Genomic DNA, 17,150 nt, shown 5'->3' with positions numbered 1-17,150 from the left:
GGGCAGATCATGAGGTCAAGATCAAGACCATCCTGGCCAACACGGTGAAACTCCGTCTCTACTAAAAATACAAAAATCAGCTGGGCATGGTGGCATGCACCTATAGTCCCAGCTACTCGGGAGGCTGAGGCAGGAGAATTGCTTGAACCCGAGAGGCAGAGGTTGCAGTGAGCTGAGATCGCACCGTTGCATTCCAGCCTGGCACCTGGCGACAGAGCTAGACTCTGTCTCAAAAAAAAAAAGAAAAAAAAAAATACTACATTTTCATCAGTACCACAAGACACAAGAGTAGTCCAGGGCCTGTGTACTAAACCTTAACAGGGTGACTACCTGCTAAATTGAAGACTTAAGTTACAATTTCGTATGTAATGTGATAGCCAAAATGTGTAGAATATAATCAAAAATCGCTTGCAATACTAAAAACAAGAAAAATTACCACTTGAATACCAAAAGACAATCCATAGATGCCAACACTGAGATGATTTAGATGTTGGAATTTCAAACACTGGAAAAGAATTTCAGAGTTGCCATCATAAAAAATTGCCTCAACAATTACAGATGACTTTGAAACAAATGAAGAAATGGAAAACATCATCAAAGACATTTAAGATATAAAAAGGGGCCGGGCGCGGTGGCTCAAGCCTGTAATCCCAGCACTTTGGGAGGCCGAGGCGGGTGGATCACGAGGTCAACAGATCGAGACCATCCTGGTCAACATGGTGAAACCCCGTCTCTACTAAAAATTACAAAAAATTAGCTGGGCACGGTGGCACGTGCCTGTAATCCCAGCTACTCAGGAGGCTGAGGCAGGAGAATTGCCTGAACCCAGGAGGCGGAGGTTGCGGTGAGCCGAGACTGCGCCATTGCACTCCAGCCTGGGTAACAAAAGCGAAACTCCGTCTCAAAAAAAAAAAAAAAAAAAAAAAAAAAAAAGATATAAAAAGGAAGCAAATGGAAACCATAGAACTAGAAAATATAATAACCTGAACAACAACAAAAAGCTGGAGGGGCTTTATTAGCAGAATAAATATGACAGAGGGAAGAATCAGTGAACTTCAAGACAAAACAATAGAATTCACTCATTCTGAAGACAGAAAATAAAAAATAAACAAAGCCTCAGGAACAGACAGCATAAAAATAAAATGTCCAACACAGATGTCAGGAAGGTCCAAGGAAAAGGCAGATAAAGAGAATGGGAGATGGAAACAACAGCCGAAGAAATGAAAGCTGAAATATCCTTCCTCTGACAAAGTAACATAGTCAAGTAGCTGAGTGAAACCCAAACAGGAATAACCCAGAGGAACTCAAATCAAAGCACATCATAATTAATCTTCTGAAAACTAGACAAAGAAAAAAATCATAAAAGGAATCAGAGAGAAATGATCTAGAGTTAAAAACAATTTCAGTAACAGCAGATTTTTCATTTGAAACCATGAAAGTCAAAAAGAAGTGACATTTTCTCAAGGGCTGAATAAAAAAAAAAGCCTATCAATGCTAAATTCAATAAATTCAATAGCCATCAAAACCATTTAGAAATGAAAGAGGGAATAAATACATCCTCATACAAAAGAAAATCAGGAGATGTATCCCTCTCACACCTCCTCTTAATGGCTAAAGAAACCCCTCTAAACATGAAGGAAATAATCACAGAAAAAGCCTTAGTACTGCAGAAAGGAAGGAAGAAAAATGGATTAAGTATAAATAAATTAATTAAATAATAGACTATCTTTTGTCACATAATAATTGAATCAAAAATTATATCTATTTATATGTTCAATGTATTTAGAAAAGTGCTAAAGACAATTGTATTCTAAAAGTGGGAGGAGAAAAAGGATCTAAAAAGAAGTAAAGCTTCTACACCTCACCTGACATAGTAAAATGTCACAAGGATTTTTAAGCTTTACTCACAAACTCTCATCACTCCCTTTGCTCTGATCCAGCTGGAACTCATTGGTTCCTAACAAGGCCTCCATGCTTTTCTATCCTTGTAGTTCACTGGCCAGAATTCCTTTCTTCCATCTCCAGCTGAAAACACACTAGCCTTTCTTCAAGACTCTCCTCCAATACCATGTCCTCCATCATGAAGGCAGTATTTGAGCTGGCACTGGGCATGAAAGGCAAACTCCTCATCAAGAATAATCTCTTTTTTCTTTTAACTCTTGATAAAAAGTTGTTCCTTTTCTATGGTACTTAGCATATTCTGCTCTGCCTCTATTGACTTATGTCTTGACTTCTGCCTCCTAAATTGTAAATTACTGAAGATACCAGTAGCATCTTCTGCATTTTTATACCCTGCACCAATTACTCTACTCAGTGCCAAGAAATGTGCCTTATAAATATTAAAGGTTTAATAAGTATTTGGTGACAAATTTAAGAGCCAATACTATCTGTTTTCATCAAAATATCCCTTCTCTCTTTCTTCATCACAGCTTTGAATTCTTAATTTTCAAATTTTTCAAAACTTTCAAATGTTATTGTTAGTTAAACTCATTATTTGTCCTAGAACATAAGGGCCTTTCCATTAAAAAAACCTTTTCTATCATGTAAAGCAAAATATGAGTACATAAAAACAATAATGGTATGTATATGCACCTGCATATGTATATAGCTTCTAGATGTGTGTTATATTTTTATAACTTCTAGATGTGTTTATATTTCCAATCTTTTTTACCAAAAAAATAGATTCTTGAGTTAAATTTCATAAAAGTTGACATGGAAATTTTGAATTAGGATATTAAATATGTCTTTAAAATAACTAATTTACATTTTCTTGGTCTTTTGAGTATGAAATAGTTTACCCGAGCAATATGAATAACAAGAGACCTAAGCTATAAGAAGGAATGCAATTCTGTGTAGCTGGTGTGTATAGTTTTTCGCTGGTGGTTTTCAATGACCAGTGACTCCTTACCTGGTTTTCTCAGCTGCTAGCACTTGCTCTGAACCTCCATCTGCAGAAATATGTGCCTAGAAAATAAGCTCAACTTAGTCCTGACCCAACCAAAATGTAACTTTTTTAATGCAGCACACATTTGGTGGATTCCAAAGTCACGATTATGTTTTACTATGCACTCTGCACTATTCAGACCACTATTCTCATTCATTACTGCAATTAACTGTACACGTAATTATTTTTTATTGCTAATTATACACCACTGATTTCCATTTTAAAAAAATTTGCATTTGTCTCTAATTAAATATTTACTGCTTGTGTTTTACAGACCCGGTATCAGGTTCTTCTTTAGACTGGGCTTATGACGTGGGCATCAAACACTCATTTGCCTTTGAGCTCCGAGATAAAGGCAAATATGGTTTTCTCCTTCCAGAATCCCAGATAAAGCCAACCTGCAGAGAGACCATGCTAGCTGTCAAATTTATTGCCAAGTATATCCTCAAGCATACTTCCTAAAGAATTGCCCTCCTTTTGGAATAAGCCAATTAATCCTTTTTTTGTGCCTCTCATCAGAAAATCAATCTTCAATTATCCCTAGATGCAGCTTCTATATCACCTGAATCCTTCTTGGCTCATTTAAGTTCCGAGTTATCGCTGTTTGCTTTTACTTACTTGCAGTAGCACCATAACAAAGTAGCTTTAAATGAAACCTTTTAACTACCTTTCTTTCCTCTAAATGAAGTTTGGACCCAGCAGAAAGCATTATTTGAGTATTTTGAAAGGTGATATACAGTGAGGCACAGAAAATAAATGAAAACCTTCTGTTTCTCACAGATTTTCACCATGTGGCTTCATCCATTTATGTGCTAATAAAATAAAAAATGAAATGTATGTAATGCTTTAAAATTTTTAAATTCATCTTTTTTGATACACTACATTCTCTGTACTTCTCTATAGCTTTAATAATCAACATTAATGTCAATCATTCAGTCTGTTATTAAGAAAGAATATCTTCATTTTCAAAAGCATAATTTGCCTACTTTTTTTTTTCTGATAGAAGAAGACATTGTTTATATCCTCAAAAAAGCAAAAGTATGTCCCAGCAGGAAATAAAGTGGTTCATATAGGATGAATCTCAGTCCTTTACACAACCAATCCAGTTTTCATCAGCATAATGTACATTAAATTCAAAATAGTATCATTTAGCCTGCCATAATCAGAAGAAACCACCTGCTAAAATATCTCATTGCCAGTACAGACACGGCCAAGACAGTCTGGTCGGCTGTGAACCCTGCCCTCCTAAAGGATAGAAAGGAAGCCTGGAAATGTGCTGTAAGTTGAGGAGAGAAAGTCATGTTGACTAAAGGCAATTCGAGTAACTTGCTACCTTTATACCATTTGTAATCCTATTATTTAAGATAGTATTATTGAATATCTTCTTCCCAACACCAATACCTCGATGTGTGATCCAGTGGGAACAGTGGTAGCGTCTACATTCCTGAAATCCAGACGGAGATGCTCACCACAGGACTGACCATAATTTGAGGGACAATTTGAGAGTTCCTTGACTTTCAGTAAACTTACTTCTCAGAACACTCTAGACACAGTTTTCAAGGATCGTGAAAAGTCCTGAGAATCTGGGACATGCCTCATGAATCCTTTAAGGACCCATAAAAGTAAGCATGCCATCAAAGCTGCAAGATGATAGTGTGTTCTGATAATCATGCGGTAGATCAAAGCTTCTCATGCAAAGTTGTCTAGGAAAAACAAATGTAAACTAACAAAATTGCTTTACAAGGGGAGGAGGGGAAGGTGACAGAGTCAAGAAAGTAGAAGACAAAACTGCGGCTGTGAGATTATACTGTCTCATTAAAAACATGGTATCTATATCCAAATATTTAGCATTCCAAACTAGCTTCAGAACGTGGGAATATAAATTTGCTGTATTATACATGCCATATGGGAATTATATACTTATTCACACTTACTCGAATAAGAAACGACTGAAGTAGATTCTAACCCTAAAATTCATATAAATACCTCTAATTCCATTGAGGCATGAGGTGGAGGAGATAACAGAGATAATCCAATTGCAGAATATTTTCCCGTGTCCATCCATTATTCAGTTTATAAAGATACAGAAGTTTTACACACCATTTGAATTATTATGCAGCTTAATATTTTTTTCTCAATCAGAAAAAAAATTAGCCTGAGATGCTAAAAATAAAAACTCCTATCAAGATCTCATCCTAATGGAATAGTTTTTGAATGGCATCTGAGGGCATTTACTTCTTTGACTTCATATAAATTGTGAAAATAAATATGTGAAGACAAATACCTACATTAAAGTTTTAAAAAACTAAAATTTCATCTTATTTATGAGAAAGTTTGAGTGGTAAGTACTGTGATTCTTCCCTTATTATTTCTCATCTATCGGTAAAAGGGCTTTGTACCCAAGTTACAAGTTGTGCTATCAAATAATAATGTTCTTGACAGAGGCCAGTCACATCAGCTCATACCTGTAATCCCAACTCTTAGGGAGGCAAAGGTGGGAGGATCACTTGAGCCAAGGAGTTCAAGACAAGTCTGGGTGACAAAGTGAGACCCTATCTCTACAAAAAAAAAAAAAAAAAAAATAGCCAGTGATGGCACCTATCTGTATCGCAGCTACTTGGGAAGCTGAGGTGAAAGGATGCTTAAGCCCAGTAGGTCGAGGATGCATTGAGCCAACATCACGCAACTGAATTCCAACCTGGATAACAGAGCAAAACTCTGTCTCAAATACACACACACACACACACAACACACACACACGTATATACATATATACACAAAATATATATGTGTATATATAAAAATAAAATAAAATAGACACATATATACTGTGTACATTCTTGACAGTATGTCTTACCACAAAACATCTAAATCATTCATTTTCCAATTTTCTTACTATAAAATTCACTCAAGGCATTGTTTCATATTTTGAACATATGTTCTTTTATAGCATTATCTATTTGTTGAGGTGCACATCTGAGGCGTACATCTCTCTTGTAAGAAAAAATGAAACATCTTATTACTTTTACTAATGCAAATAAATCTTTCCAATGAGCCTTATGACTCCAAACTTACCTTTAAATGTCATATCAGAGGTCCCCTCCCCACATTTGACACAATTGGATATGTTACTTCACCACAGAAGTGCTCATTGTCTAAGTGAACATTAGGTTTACTGACAAGAGTATCTGTTTCTCATTTAACACAACATCTATGCCTGATTTTCTTTAGATGAAAAAATAAAGAAGGAACCCCCAAAGAAACTTAGAACACAGCACTGTAAACATGCAAATTTTCTCTATTCTCATATTCTCCCCTAGCCTCCTTATCTTTGCACACACAAAGTTTAAATTCTTTTGACCTTTACAAAGGGACAGACATTGGGCTTTTCTGGACATGGGAAAAGGTGAAGGACAGAGAACTCTTCCTGGTTCCACCATGTGGTATCCAGTGCTATAAACTAACATTTTACCTTTAATATAGAAAATGGAAATGGGAGGTTTTCTGGAAGAGAATATGCATTGGACCCCAAATCTACAATGAAGTATTGCAGTATTAAATTAATGTTAAATTTCCCAGGATATAAATCGTGCAAAGCAGCAGAAGCAGCAGCAAGAAATCTTAAATACTCATTTATTTGAGCATCTAAAAGCAGCAATGGAGTCTAGAAACTGCCTGATTACTGAACCTTAGACACTGCATATTATTCTCTAAAATCTCCCCTCTTTTCCTTACCCTCTTTCTTCATTCTATTCTTCCTAATAATAGGTCTCCCAATTTTGAACCAGGCATATGGCCATACAAATAAAGGTTCTATTTCCAAAACTCCTTGCAAATAGAATCATAGGACTGACTACTCCAGTTTTCTCACAAATAAAATAAAGTTTTACTATTTTAACTAATTCACATGAATTCACAATTCATACAAAGTCAAAGAAGCAAAATACTCTGGGATGCCATTCACGAACTATTCACTTAGAATGAGGAATAGTCTTGTTATGATTTTTTATTTTTAATCACTCAGATAATTTCTTTTCTGATTGCGAAAAGAAATATTAAACTGCATACTAACTCAAGTAAAATGCTGTGCAAAGCTTTTGTGCCTCTTATAAATGAAATAATGAATGCACACAGGACAATGTTCAATAATTGCATTATTCTGGTCTATGAGTTGTAAGAAGAAGCATCATATGCCAAAGTCCCGAAAGCTAACTTCAAAGACCTCTGGAATACTTTGGCTCTTTTTTTATCTCTCTTCCTCTTAGCTGCAATATAATTGTGATGGCTGGCACTGAGCAGTCATCTTGGACCACAGATGATCTTGAAAACTGAAGCAAAGAAAATGACAAAAGGAGCCTGGGCCTTTTAGGACTTCACCAGACAGAGATGCTAATCAAGGCAGAAGCAACTGGTACAACAGTTTCAGATGTGTCCCAGATGGAAATCCTTGGAGGATAATGCAGTGTTATGCAAAAATCACAGAGCTGGAAATCAGGAGGTTTGGGCTTGAACCCTGACTCTACTACTGAATGATATCTAGCAAGACACTCACCCTTTGCCTGCCCTGCTTATATCCTAGCTTTCTGTTAAAATTTAAGATAATAGATGCTCACCAAGTTAACCCCCTAATTTCCACTTTGTATTTGGGACAAAGTACACTTGTCTTAAAAGGAGTTGGCTCAGGTGGTTCCTGCTGAGGTAAGTGTTGGACAGTATCAAAACAACTGGTGCAATTGCTGCTTTCAAGTGTGGTTCTTCACCAAGTTCCACGACAATGGGGTGTAAAGTAATGTGTGCATATGCATGTGTACGTTTTCCTGTGTGCAGAATTTCCATCAGATTCTTACAATATGGGAATTATGGACCCTCAAAAGTTTTAAGCACAATTAAATGCAAAACCAAATTAGTTTGAAACCGTGTTTTCACACATTAAAGTAAAAATTAATTTTAACTCTGGCACTCCTGTTTTTATAGTCATTTGCTTCCTTTTTCATTGTTTCTTACTATTGATTTCTTCTTTGTTTTATGATGATCTTTGGAAGCAAATATAAAATTTCCCTAAGATGGCTGGAAAATGTAAAACAGTTCTGCTGATCAAAACTAGGAAAACTATCTCGAAATTGTACGAAATGATTAAATTCTGCAAATGTATTTGTAATAATATTGTGGTCCTTACAACTGATGTGATATTTGTAACTGTGCATGCTATAATATTTTGAAGGATCCTTTCATATTTCCCTCAAAAAAATTAACCCACCGAAATGAAAAAAGGAGCAGTTTTTTATCATTAGGGAAAAACAAACTTATGTAGAATGATGTAAAGTTTGATTACCTCTGGTTGCAGAAGATGCCTCATTTTCATTCAGTTGGTGACATACAGAAAATTATGGGTGGAACTCAAATTATGGGAAAGAAATACATGGATCCTTCCAAACTGGAAGATTTTATTGCGTAAAACCGTTTTGAAAGCTACATTTTCTAAACAGACTAATATGAATACATGGCAATATTTCAAAGATTATGCCTTTACACGTCCTTCTCCTCCTTTTTAACAAAATTGTATTTCATGATTAAAATACCAAGCCATTTTTCTATAATGAGTCATAATAGCATCCTGAAAATTTCGGCAGCATATATATAGGCTACTGTCAGAATTTTCTTAGGCAAAGCTTTTTGGAAACTCTCTTGCATTTCATTGTCACAAAATCCATTATACCAGGACAGATCTCAGCCTGCCTGAGTAATATCTATCTGAGGGTTATAATTTTGTCATAAAAATTTACTCTCACATGAACTTAGCATAAAAGGTCTCCGTCCAGAAAACAGGAATTGAAATGGATATATTATCACTTAACTGCTTTTTTGCTCACTTATCCTTCAATTACAAGCCTCAAGTTCACTGATGTCAAGAGAGGTTAAACCAGAAAAATGTAAAACAATTTTTGAAATATGTGAGGGAAATTTGACACTTAACATTCCAAGTGCATTATTATTGCCATGGTACCACTGAAGTGTACTATTGCTTTATTTTACATGGTGGATTAAAAGCTTAAAAGACTATTCATGAAATAAAAAAAGATTCATATGTACCATCTCATATATAAAATAATTTGCAAGAACTCTGATTTCTTTTCTTATTCAAAACGTCTCTAATTTTTTTCAATATCTGCTTTGGAAAAATATTTAAAGAGATAACTAAATTTCACAGGGCAAAGAGTGGGGAGGTGAGAAAGTCAACTTTTAAGAATTGCAATCATACTGGCAGAAATGTGCTTATGAAAAGTAACATTTGCATAGTACTGGTAATTTTTAAATCGCCTTCACTGCACTTCTGCATTTGATCACAAGTCTATGAGACTAAGTTGCAGGGGGGTTATTATTACCCCCTTTTATATATTAGAAACTTGACTCAAAGTGACTTCAGTGACTTGCATATACAAAGTTGCAGCTTGAAAACTAGATCTTCTCACTTTACAATTTAAATTTTTTTCATTACACTACACTGTCCAACGGTCATCACTTCTCTAGAAGGCAGAGGGAGAAAGATTGTCTAATTTATGAGTCATCAATTTAAATTCTAATTCTCAAGCCAATGCTAATGGTACATTATCATAATGACCCATCAGACACTGTTCTGGACCAGGGATTCTCACACTTGAGTGTGAATTGGAATCACCAATGCATTAAAGCAGATTGCTGAGCCCTACTCACGAGTTTCTAAAACAATAGGTCCTGAATGGGGCACACAAGCCTGCATTGTTAACGAGTTCTCAGGTAATGCTGATACTGCTAGTCCAGGAACCACACTTTGAGAACCACTAGTACAGAATAATTTTAAACTTTTCTCCTATTTTTTAAATTATTATTTCTTCAATAATTTTGGTGATATTTATTTATTGCAGTTTATTGGCAAAAAATAATTTACTCATAGGTTTTATCTTTAAGATTATAGACAAATTGAATAAAAGAAAAAATTAGGATAACAGTTTCATTTCAATTCTATCTTCTATTAAAATATTTGTCAAAAAAAAAACAGGTGTTGGAATACAGGTTTACATATTTTAAACCCATTACACATTAAAATAGTTTTAGAAACATACAGAAATAAATAAATATAATAAATAGTCCTTGCTTTGAAATGTTGATTCTACAGATTTTAAGATAACTGGAAATAATTTTTATTATTCATAGTCATATTTTATGTATTGATTTATTGAATTTTTAAATGGTTTAGCTTTTATGTTAAATGTTATATCCAATGCAACTTTGGGAACATAAAAAATGTAACTTCTGCCCAGGGGTGGGTTCATTATGGCTACATCCAACTGAGAAAACTCTGGCATGAAAAGCATTGTAAAAATTCCTTCGGTGGTGAGCAGTCACTTTCTTACTAGTAAAACTGGACAAATACTGTGAGAAATATCTGCAGAAGTATTTCTGGAGTTAACAGCATTTGTTTCATGAAGAGTAAGGAAAGATTCAAGCTGATATGATTCTTTGGCTGTCACAGAGACAGGGTAATGGGATAATCTGAGGACTTTCTTACGCGCAGACATCCCCTGATATTGCCACTTGACAAAGCTCAATTGTGTCTGCTCCAATTAATCTTTTACAAAGACAGAAAAATGAAGAAAAGGTAAGAAACACAAGTCTAGGCTTTTTGATAGAAGACTGGAAAGAAAAAAATCAGGAAGAAAAACGTAATACAATCCAATTTGCCTTATCCCCCTCCCCCGAACTTCCACTTTCTCCCAAAATTATCTAAATAGTCTGCTTCCCAGCCCCATTGCAACCCAACTGTTGAGAGAGCACATCTTTGAGATGAGTTGCCTTTCTTCAGGCTTTGGATTAGGGCAGCCTCATAATTTGGTGTGTCCAGTGTATTTCCTATTTAAGTATTAATTTTTTAATAAAATAACTTTATAAAAGTTACAGATCTTTTATTCCTTTATCTTATTATAAACCAAATATGTTTCTGATATAAATTTTGAAAGACTAACTAAGAATACAGGAATGACCTTTGAATGTACAACAGATGTTGCATACAAATATTTTGAAGTCACCCAAAGGCAGGTTTGAATACAGGCTTCACCACTTACTAACCATGCCCCATCAGCCCATCTGTGAAATTCAGGTAATGGAGCTATGTCTAGAGATTATTATGAAAATTACAAAAGAAGTACATAAAACATACGGATAACCAGTTGTCCCAGTTTTCTCAGAAATGAAGGATTTCCCAGGATGCAAGACTTTCAGTGCTAAACCAAAGCAGTTCCAGACAAACTGGAATGGTTAGTTACCAAGTAGTGGTGAAATGTTTCTCAAGTAAAAATAAATAAATATTAGGACTCCTTTTTTCCCCTTCTAATTTTCTAGAAGCTATTTTCACCAGAAAAAGAAAAAATACACTATATGGATTAGCAGCCATTGCTTTGCTATCACGCGATAAATCCTTTACACATATTATATCAATTGTTCCTTAAATAAGCCCTAGGAGCTAAATGACATTTTAATCACTCCTATTGTGACAAATGCCAATATGAAGGCATAGAGCTGCTAAATGTTCTCCTCAAAGTCACACAGCGAATAAACACTAAAACAGAAATTCAAGCCCAAGCAGTCAAGTTTAAAAATCTGTGCACTAAACTCTTTCTTCAGACCAACAAACTTAGCATCACCTGGAGCCTGCTGGAAACAAAGAAACTCATCACCACACCCATCCGAGGCTAATTGAAGCAGAATCTGTGCTGAAACACAATGCTACAGCACCTGGGACTTCTACAGGTGGAAATAATTTAGCATCTTGCGCTGTAGAGAACATTAGCAAAGCCTTATCTCATTCCCCTGATTTGAGGTCACAAATCTAATACCAGAACCTCTAAAAACCACACGAAAACTTAATGAAGGAAACTAAAGTAAAACTCACGTCTCTGAAAACCTAGCCAGAGCTTGGACCATGAAGTAGACTTAAACACACTAAGAAAACCTGAAACTGAAACAAACCCAAAGAGTGGAAAGCAGAGGGTGATGGCTGTTTTCCTTCAAAATATACCTGCTTAAAACATGACCAAAACTGTACCTTCGTCCTAAGCCAATGCATCGGGAAGCAGGGAGAGACAGACGAAAACATTAAAGCATTTTGAAAAGAAACTTTGAGATAATCCACTGTTTGTGCTGTTCGAGTTCAGAGCTTTCACATAAAACTGAAAATATGAGGAAATTTCATAATTAGGAGACTTTCTTGTGGTTAGCATGAATTTAGTTTTAAATATAAATTAAGTATTTAATGTTCTTTTCAAAAGCAAGATCTTAGTAGCAATAATCTATCAAGCACTCTTAACAAAAGCTAAAAGCACAGCAATAAAATCTCATTCAGTACTGAAACCAGACACACAAAGTCAGAAGTGATGAAGTCATTATCGTTTGCTAGATTAAAAACACTCAGTCTCAATAACAACTCAGACCCAGTTCAGAGCAACAGCTTAAGTCTATCAGAGTAAATATTTTATGTGCCAAAATATATTGGGTACACAGTCTGTACCAAATTATGTGCTTAATTAGCTGCATTTCATCAGATGCCTTTATACAAAAGCTACTTCTTCTATATGACATATTTTTTCTATATAAAGTGAATAAACTAGTCACTGAAACAACTGCATTTGGGAAATAAGACTATCATTCTATCTTCAAAATTCCTTAGCTAAATCTAAAAATTTTTTCTCAGGTTTTTTTTTAAATAGTGCATAAATATCTTATTTTTTCATTAAGTTTAAATTGAAGTTTTAAGGTTTTAGTATCAGGTATCATGACTGACATACTAAGCTATATTAGAAGAGAACTGATGTTTCTAAAACTTCATGCCAGAGGCTTTACTTCAGGATTTTATTTAATCTTCCAACAACGTTATGAGACAGATATGATTACCCACTAGTGACAAAAAAGGAAACCAAGACTCCATAAGAATGAAGAGAAGCACGGGTGGTTTCACCTGGTGGCAACATTAGGATTTGACCCCAGGTCTGAGACCCAAGCACAGTGCCTTCCAAAAGTGTCTGTAGGTCATTCAAAGCCCCTGGAGTTGAAAATAAACTGTTTTCCTTCTAACAAGTAGGAAATTACAGACAATATAGACTCACAAGGGATTAGTAAACAAAGGGAAGTTTTAGTGCCCCTCCCAGACACCCTTAGACCCCCTAACTCCATCCACCATAGCCCAAGGGAAAACAGTTACAGCTCTCTCTTAAAGATGAAGACAAGGGCTTGGCTCCCCTGAGTGCAGGTCCACCCAAGAAAGCTGCTCAGCCTCATCCAACAGGGCGAGGACAGCAATTTCTTAAGCAAGTTCCCAAACAAATGACACAATGGCTTGGACCAGCATGCACAGACCAACCTACATCCAGCTGCCCCAGGGACTGAGCCACCAGGTTTTTCTCCTTTATAGATTTCTCTGTATCTGGGGCTCTTAGTTGGAGCATTCAGCCAAGCATTCAGAAATTGAGCTCCCCATGTCCAACTACCCACCAAGCCTGTCCAAGGACATTGCTAAAAGTCAGTTACCATCTTACTAAGCAAACATACCATTGGTACCTACAGGTTTCAACAAACTTACTAGACAGTTTGGTTACCAGAAAGGGATAAGATCATATTTTTAAATGACATTTTCTTGAAAGTCTCAGCCCCCAAAAAGTATGTGTCCTCAGGGGCCCTTTCAACATGACTTGCCCAATTCAAATTCTATCCATTCTTCAGGGCATGTTCAGACCTGGCCTCCTTGTGGGACTTTTCCAAAACGTTCCAGTCCACCTACACTCTCCTCTCTCTCAATTGTTCCCAGAGTTTGAGTTGCTGTCTTTAGTAAATTGCCTTTTGTACAGATTTATTCCCAAGCATGCTTCTAAACTCCTGGAAATTGGCCATTATCACACAGAGTTTTTTAAATTCCCCATAGCCCCTAAGACATCTTGGACATAGTAAGAATAAGGCTGATCCTGGCAGACTGCTTCAGCAGGGCCTCATGGGATGGCAATGCCTGGGTGGAGTGACCACAGTCCATAACTGCTGTGCAGAAATGTGATCAGGAACAACAGCCTCTTCCAAATAAATGCATGTTCACTAGGGGCTGACTTCCACATGAGATTGCCAAATTATTAATAATTTACTATAGGCTGATCGGGAGTGGTGGCTCACACCTGTAATACCAGCACTTTGGGAGGCCAAGAAAGATGGATCACTTGAGGTCAAGAGTTCGAGACCAGACGGACCAACATGATAAAACCCTGTCTCCTCTAAAAATACTAAAAATACAAAAATTAGCCAGGCATGGTGGTGCTGGCCTGTAACAGCAGCTACTCAGTAGGCTGAGACAGAAGAATCGCTGGAACCCAGAAGGCAGAGGTTACAGTGAGCCAAGATCATGCCACTGCACTCTAGCCTGGGTGACAGAAGGAGGCTCAGTCTCAAAAAATAAAAATAAAAAATAAAAAATAATTTACTATGGGTAGATGGGGTTTGGAGTGAATCAGAGAATGTAAGAGTAGATACACTTGAGATAGACAGAAAGCATTCATTCCAAGGAGTTGTTAAAGAGGCAGAAATGCATACAGAATGGGAAAGCATATTCTGTAAAATCATGCTGTCTCAACGTTTTGAACTGGCAAGTAACATGGGAAAAGAACAATATCAGCATAATGCTATCCAGTGCCATCTTTTTCTCTTCATCATTGTTCTTTTTATTCAAAACAATAAAGGCACCTTTGCTTTTCTACCTCAGAGAGCCTAGAAGTGGGGGGTGGGGGACAGTAAATGCCCCAAGGATGAAGTTAATCTTCCTAGAGACTCACTGCTTCTAGTGATCGAGTCCTAAATATGTATTCATATCTTTGTCTCAGACTATGCTTTCAGTTGAATTAAGGAGGGAAATGAAGGCAGGAAAAATTATCAGATCAACCAGAAGAGATGAAAAAGAGGCTTGTGTGACTGATTCATGCCATCATCCAGGCCCTAAGTATGAATTTGTCAGAAACTTTTTCTCACTATAAACAGAAGTTAGTTAATTAGTGGCAACATATGATTCAACTGAGAAAAATAATAAAGCAGTTTGTTTGGTCGAATATGGGATGCTAAAGAAACTTCAGTGCTTATACTATCAATGCTGAAGAGACCAAGATCATGACACGGAATACAAAAACAGCCTATACATACAAAGCTATATATAATTGATCATTTTTAGTAGACTTTATCTTTTAGAGCAGTTTCAGGTTCACAGCAAAACTGAACAGAAAGCACAGTTTCCTTCCCTGACAACACACAATCTTAACCATCAACAATACTCTGCAGCAGCAGTGTCATTGTGACAATCAATAAACCAACATTGACAAATCACTTCACCCACAGTTTGTATTAGCTTCACTCTTGGTGTTGTACATTCTATGCATTTTATATTTAATTTCATGTATTTACAAAATGGTAGCCAAAAATGACATATTTACCCAAAAATATGCTCAAAACTAACAGAATGCCACTGAGCTAACAAAATCTTCCAGAACAGATACGCAGGAGCCCTACACAACCAGTAATTAGGTTCATTCTTGGTGCATTACAGGAACATACATTAAGATGGGGAAAGAATAAGTTCATTGAGAAGTACAGAATCTCATGGTCATTCCTATTTGCTTATTAAACCATTTCAAATGCTTATATTTTGAATAATTTAAGGACTCTTTGAAGATGAATAAACAGCAAAACTTTCAGAATAGTCGTTAGCGGCTTGGAAGAAAAGGCAAAACATAATGGTAGAGCACTCTTTTAACAAATAATCCTTCACTAATTCTCCTGATGCCTCCCGAAGAGTTAGGAAAATATAGACACAGGTGCCTCTAACTCGAGAAAAAATGATTCACAAAAGCAAAATTCTAAATGTGAATGTACTTCAGAAATAACACATGTATTGTGCTCATACTTGCATTCATACTTTTGAAAACTTGTCTAAGTGATTCTAAAAGAGCCATTTGAAGTATAGAATTAAAGTCTTAAAGATACAAAATTTTAGTCTTATTAGTAGCATTCTTTTTTTCTTTCTTGACAGAATTGATGACGTCTTAAACAGTAAAATATGACAAGTACTTACAAAATTATGGGAGGATCTGTGGTAGCAAAGGTCTGTCTTCCAGAGGTCAGAAGGCAGAAGGAAGGAATCACAGCAAACCTCCGCTGACGATGTCAGCTCCCTGCAGCACCAAAGCAAATGATTCACAAAGGAATGCCTAGAAATTAAGCTGAACCTCATGACTAACGTTTGCTACTTATCTGCCCACCTGCTGTCAGACAGCAACACCTTCTCCTAATTTTCCACTTTCAATAACCCAAGTGATTCTCATTAACGGAATCCGAACCAGAATTCCATTGGCAAGAGATTCTGGGAAATGTACCTAGGCTTCTCTCCCAAAATGTAATACTATCAGCTCCTTTAACATAAAATAGGGGATGGAGATGATAGTACATTAACAGTAGACAATCTGCACAGTTGCTTTGAGGATTCTGATGTATTGGATTATTGTTCTTAATTCTTCACTCCTTAATAGTTAGACACTCACAGTCTTTCCCAATGATTTTGCATTTCCCACTGTGGGTGAAGAATATGTCCCAGCCCCAGGCTGTTGGGCTTAGTCAGGTGACTTGCTTGGGCCAACAGAATGTTAGCAAATGTGAGGCAAGCAGAGGTTTTAAACATGCTTGTGTGGTTAGGCCTCCCTGCTTGCATGGGAAGATCATGCCTCCAGGTAGCTCCTGGCACTGGGAAAGCAGATGAAACCCCACCCCACACCCAGAGCCAAGGCCAGCCATTCCTGGAGCCCAGCTAGACAACCATAGACGCTTGAGGGAAAAAATGAATATTTATTATTGTAAATTCCCCAAGACTTTGAAAGGTTTCATATCAAAAATTAATACAAGGATTAAATGTGTAATATTTAAAAGAGCGATTGGCACATATTAACTATAATTATTTCAATAGTCTTATAAATTATATTACACTATAAAAATGTAACACATTCAGTCTTTGTTTAAAGATATTAAGGGTCTTTTAACAGCAGGTATGAAGTGCTGGATGACCCTTAATATGTTAAAAAGCTACCTTTTTTCATTTTTCTGAATCAAATTTAGTTTGTTCATCAAGCATTAGGATTACAGGAAGTCTAATAACTGTCCT

At 36.2% G+C, this 17,150-nt stretch overlaps 1 protein-coding gene and 1 long non-coding RNA gene across 2 annotated transcripts in view; one reads left to right on the top strand and one right to left on the bottom strand.

The window, feature by feature from the left end:
* Positions 1-3,779, top strand: part of CPA3 (carboxypeptidase A3) — a 31,235-nt gene extending 27,456 nt beyond the window's left edge. The window contains exon 11 of the mRNA XM_002759510.7: positions 3,219-3,779. Within this exon, the coding sequence (XP_002759556.1) occupies positions 3,219-3,406 (188 nt within the window). The 3' untranslated portion in view covers positions 3,407-3,779. The remainder of the gene's footprint in view (positions 1-3,218) is intronic.
* LOC144579906 (uncharacterized) overlaps positions 1-16,189 on the bottom strand; it is a 535,694-nt gene extending 519,505 nt beyond the window's left edge. Inside the window, exon 1 of the long non-coding RNA XR_013528563.1 lies at positions 16,071-16,189. This is a non-coding gene — a long non-coding RNA (uncharacterized LOC144579906). The remainder of the gene's footprint in view (positions 1-16,070) is intronic.
* Between the last annotated feature and the right edge of the window lie 961 nt (positions 16,190-17,150).

This window comes from Callithrix jacchus, chromosome 17 (assembly GCF_049354715.1).
Source record: "Callithrix jacchus isolate 240 chromosome 17, calJac240_pri, whole genome shotgun sequence".
NCBI classification, from domain to species: Eukaryota; Metazoa; Chordata; class Mammalia; order Primates; family Cebidae; genus Callithrix; species Callithrix jacchus.
This window is presented reverse-complemented; position numbering and strand designations above follow the sequence as displayed.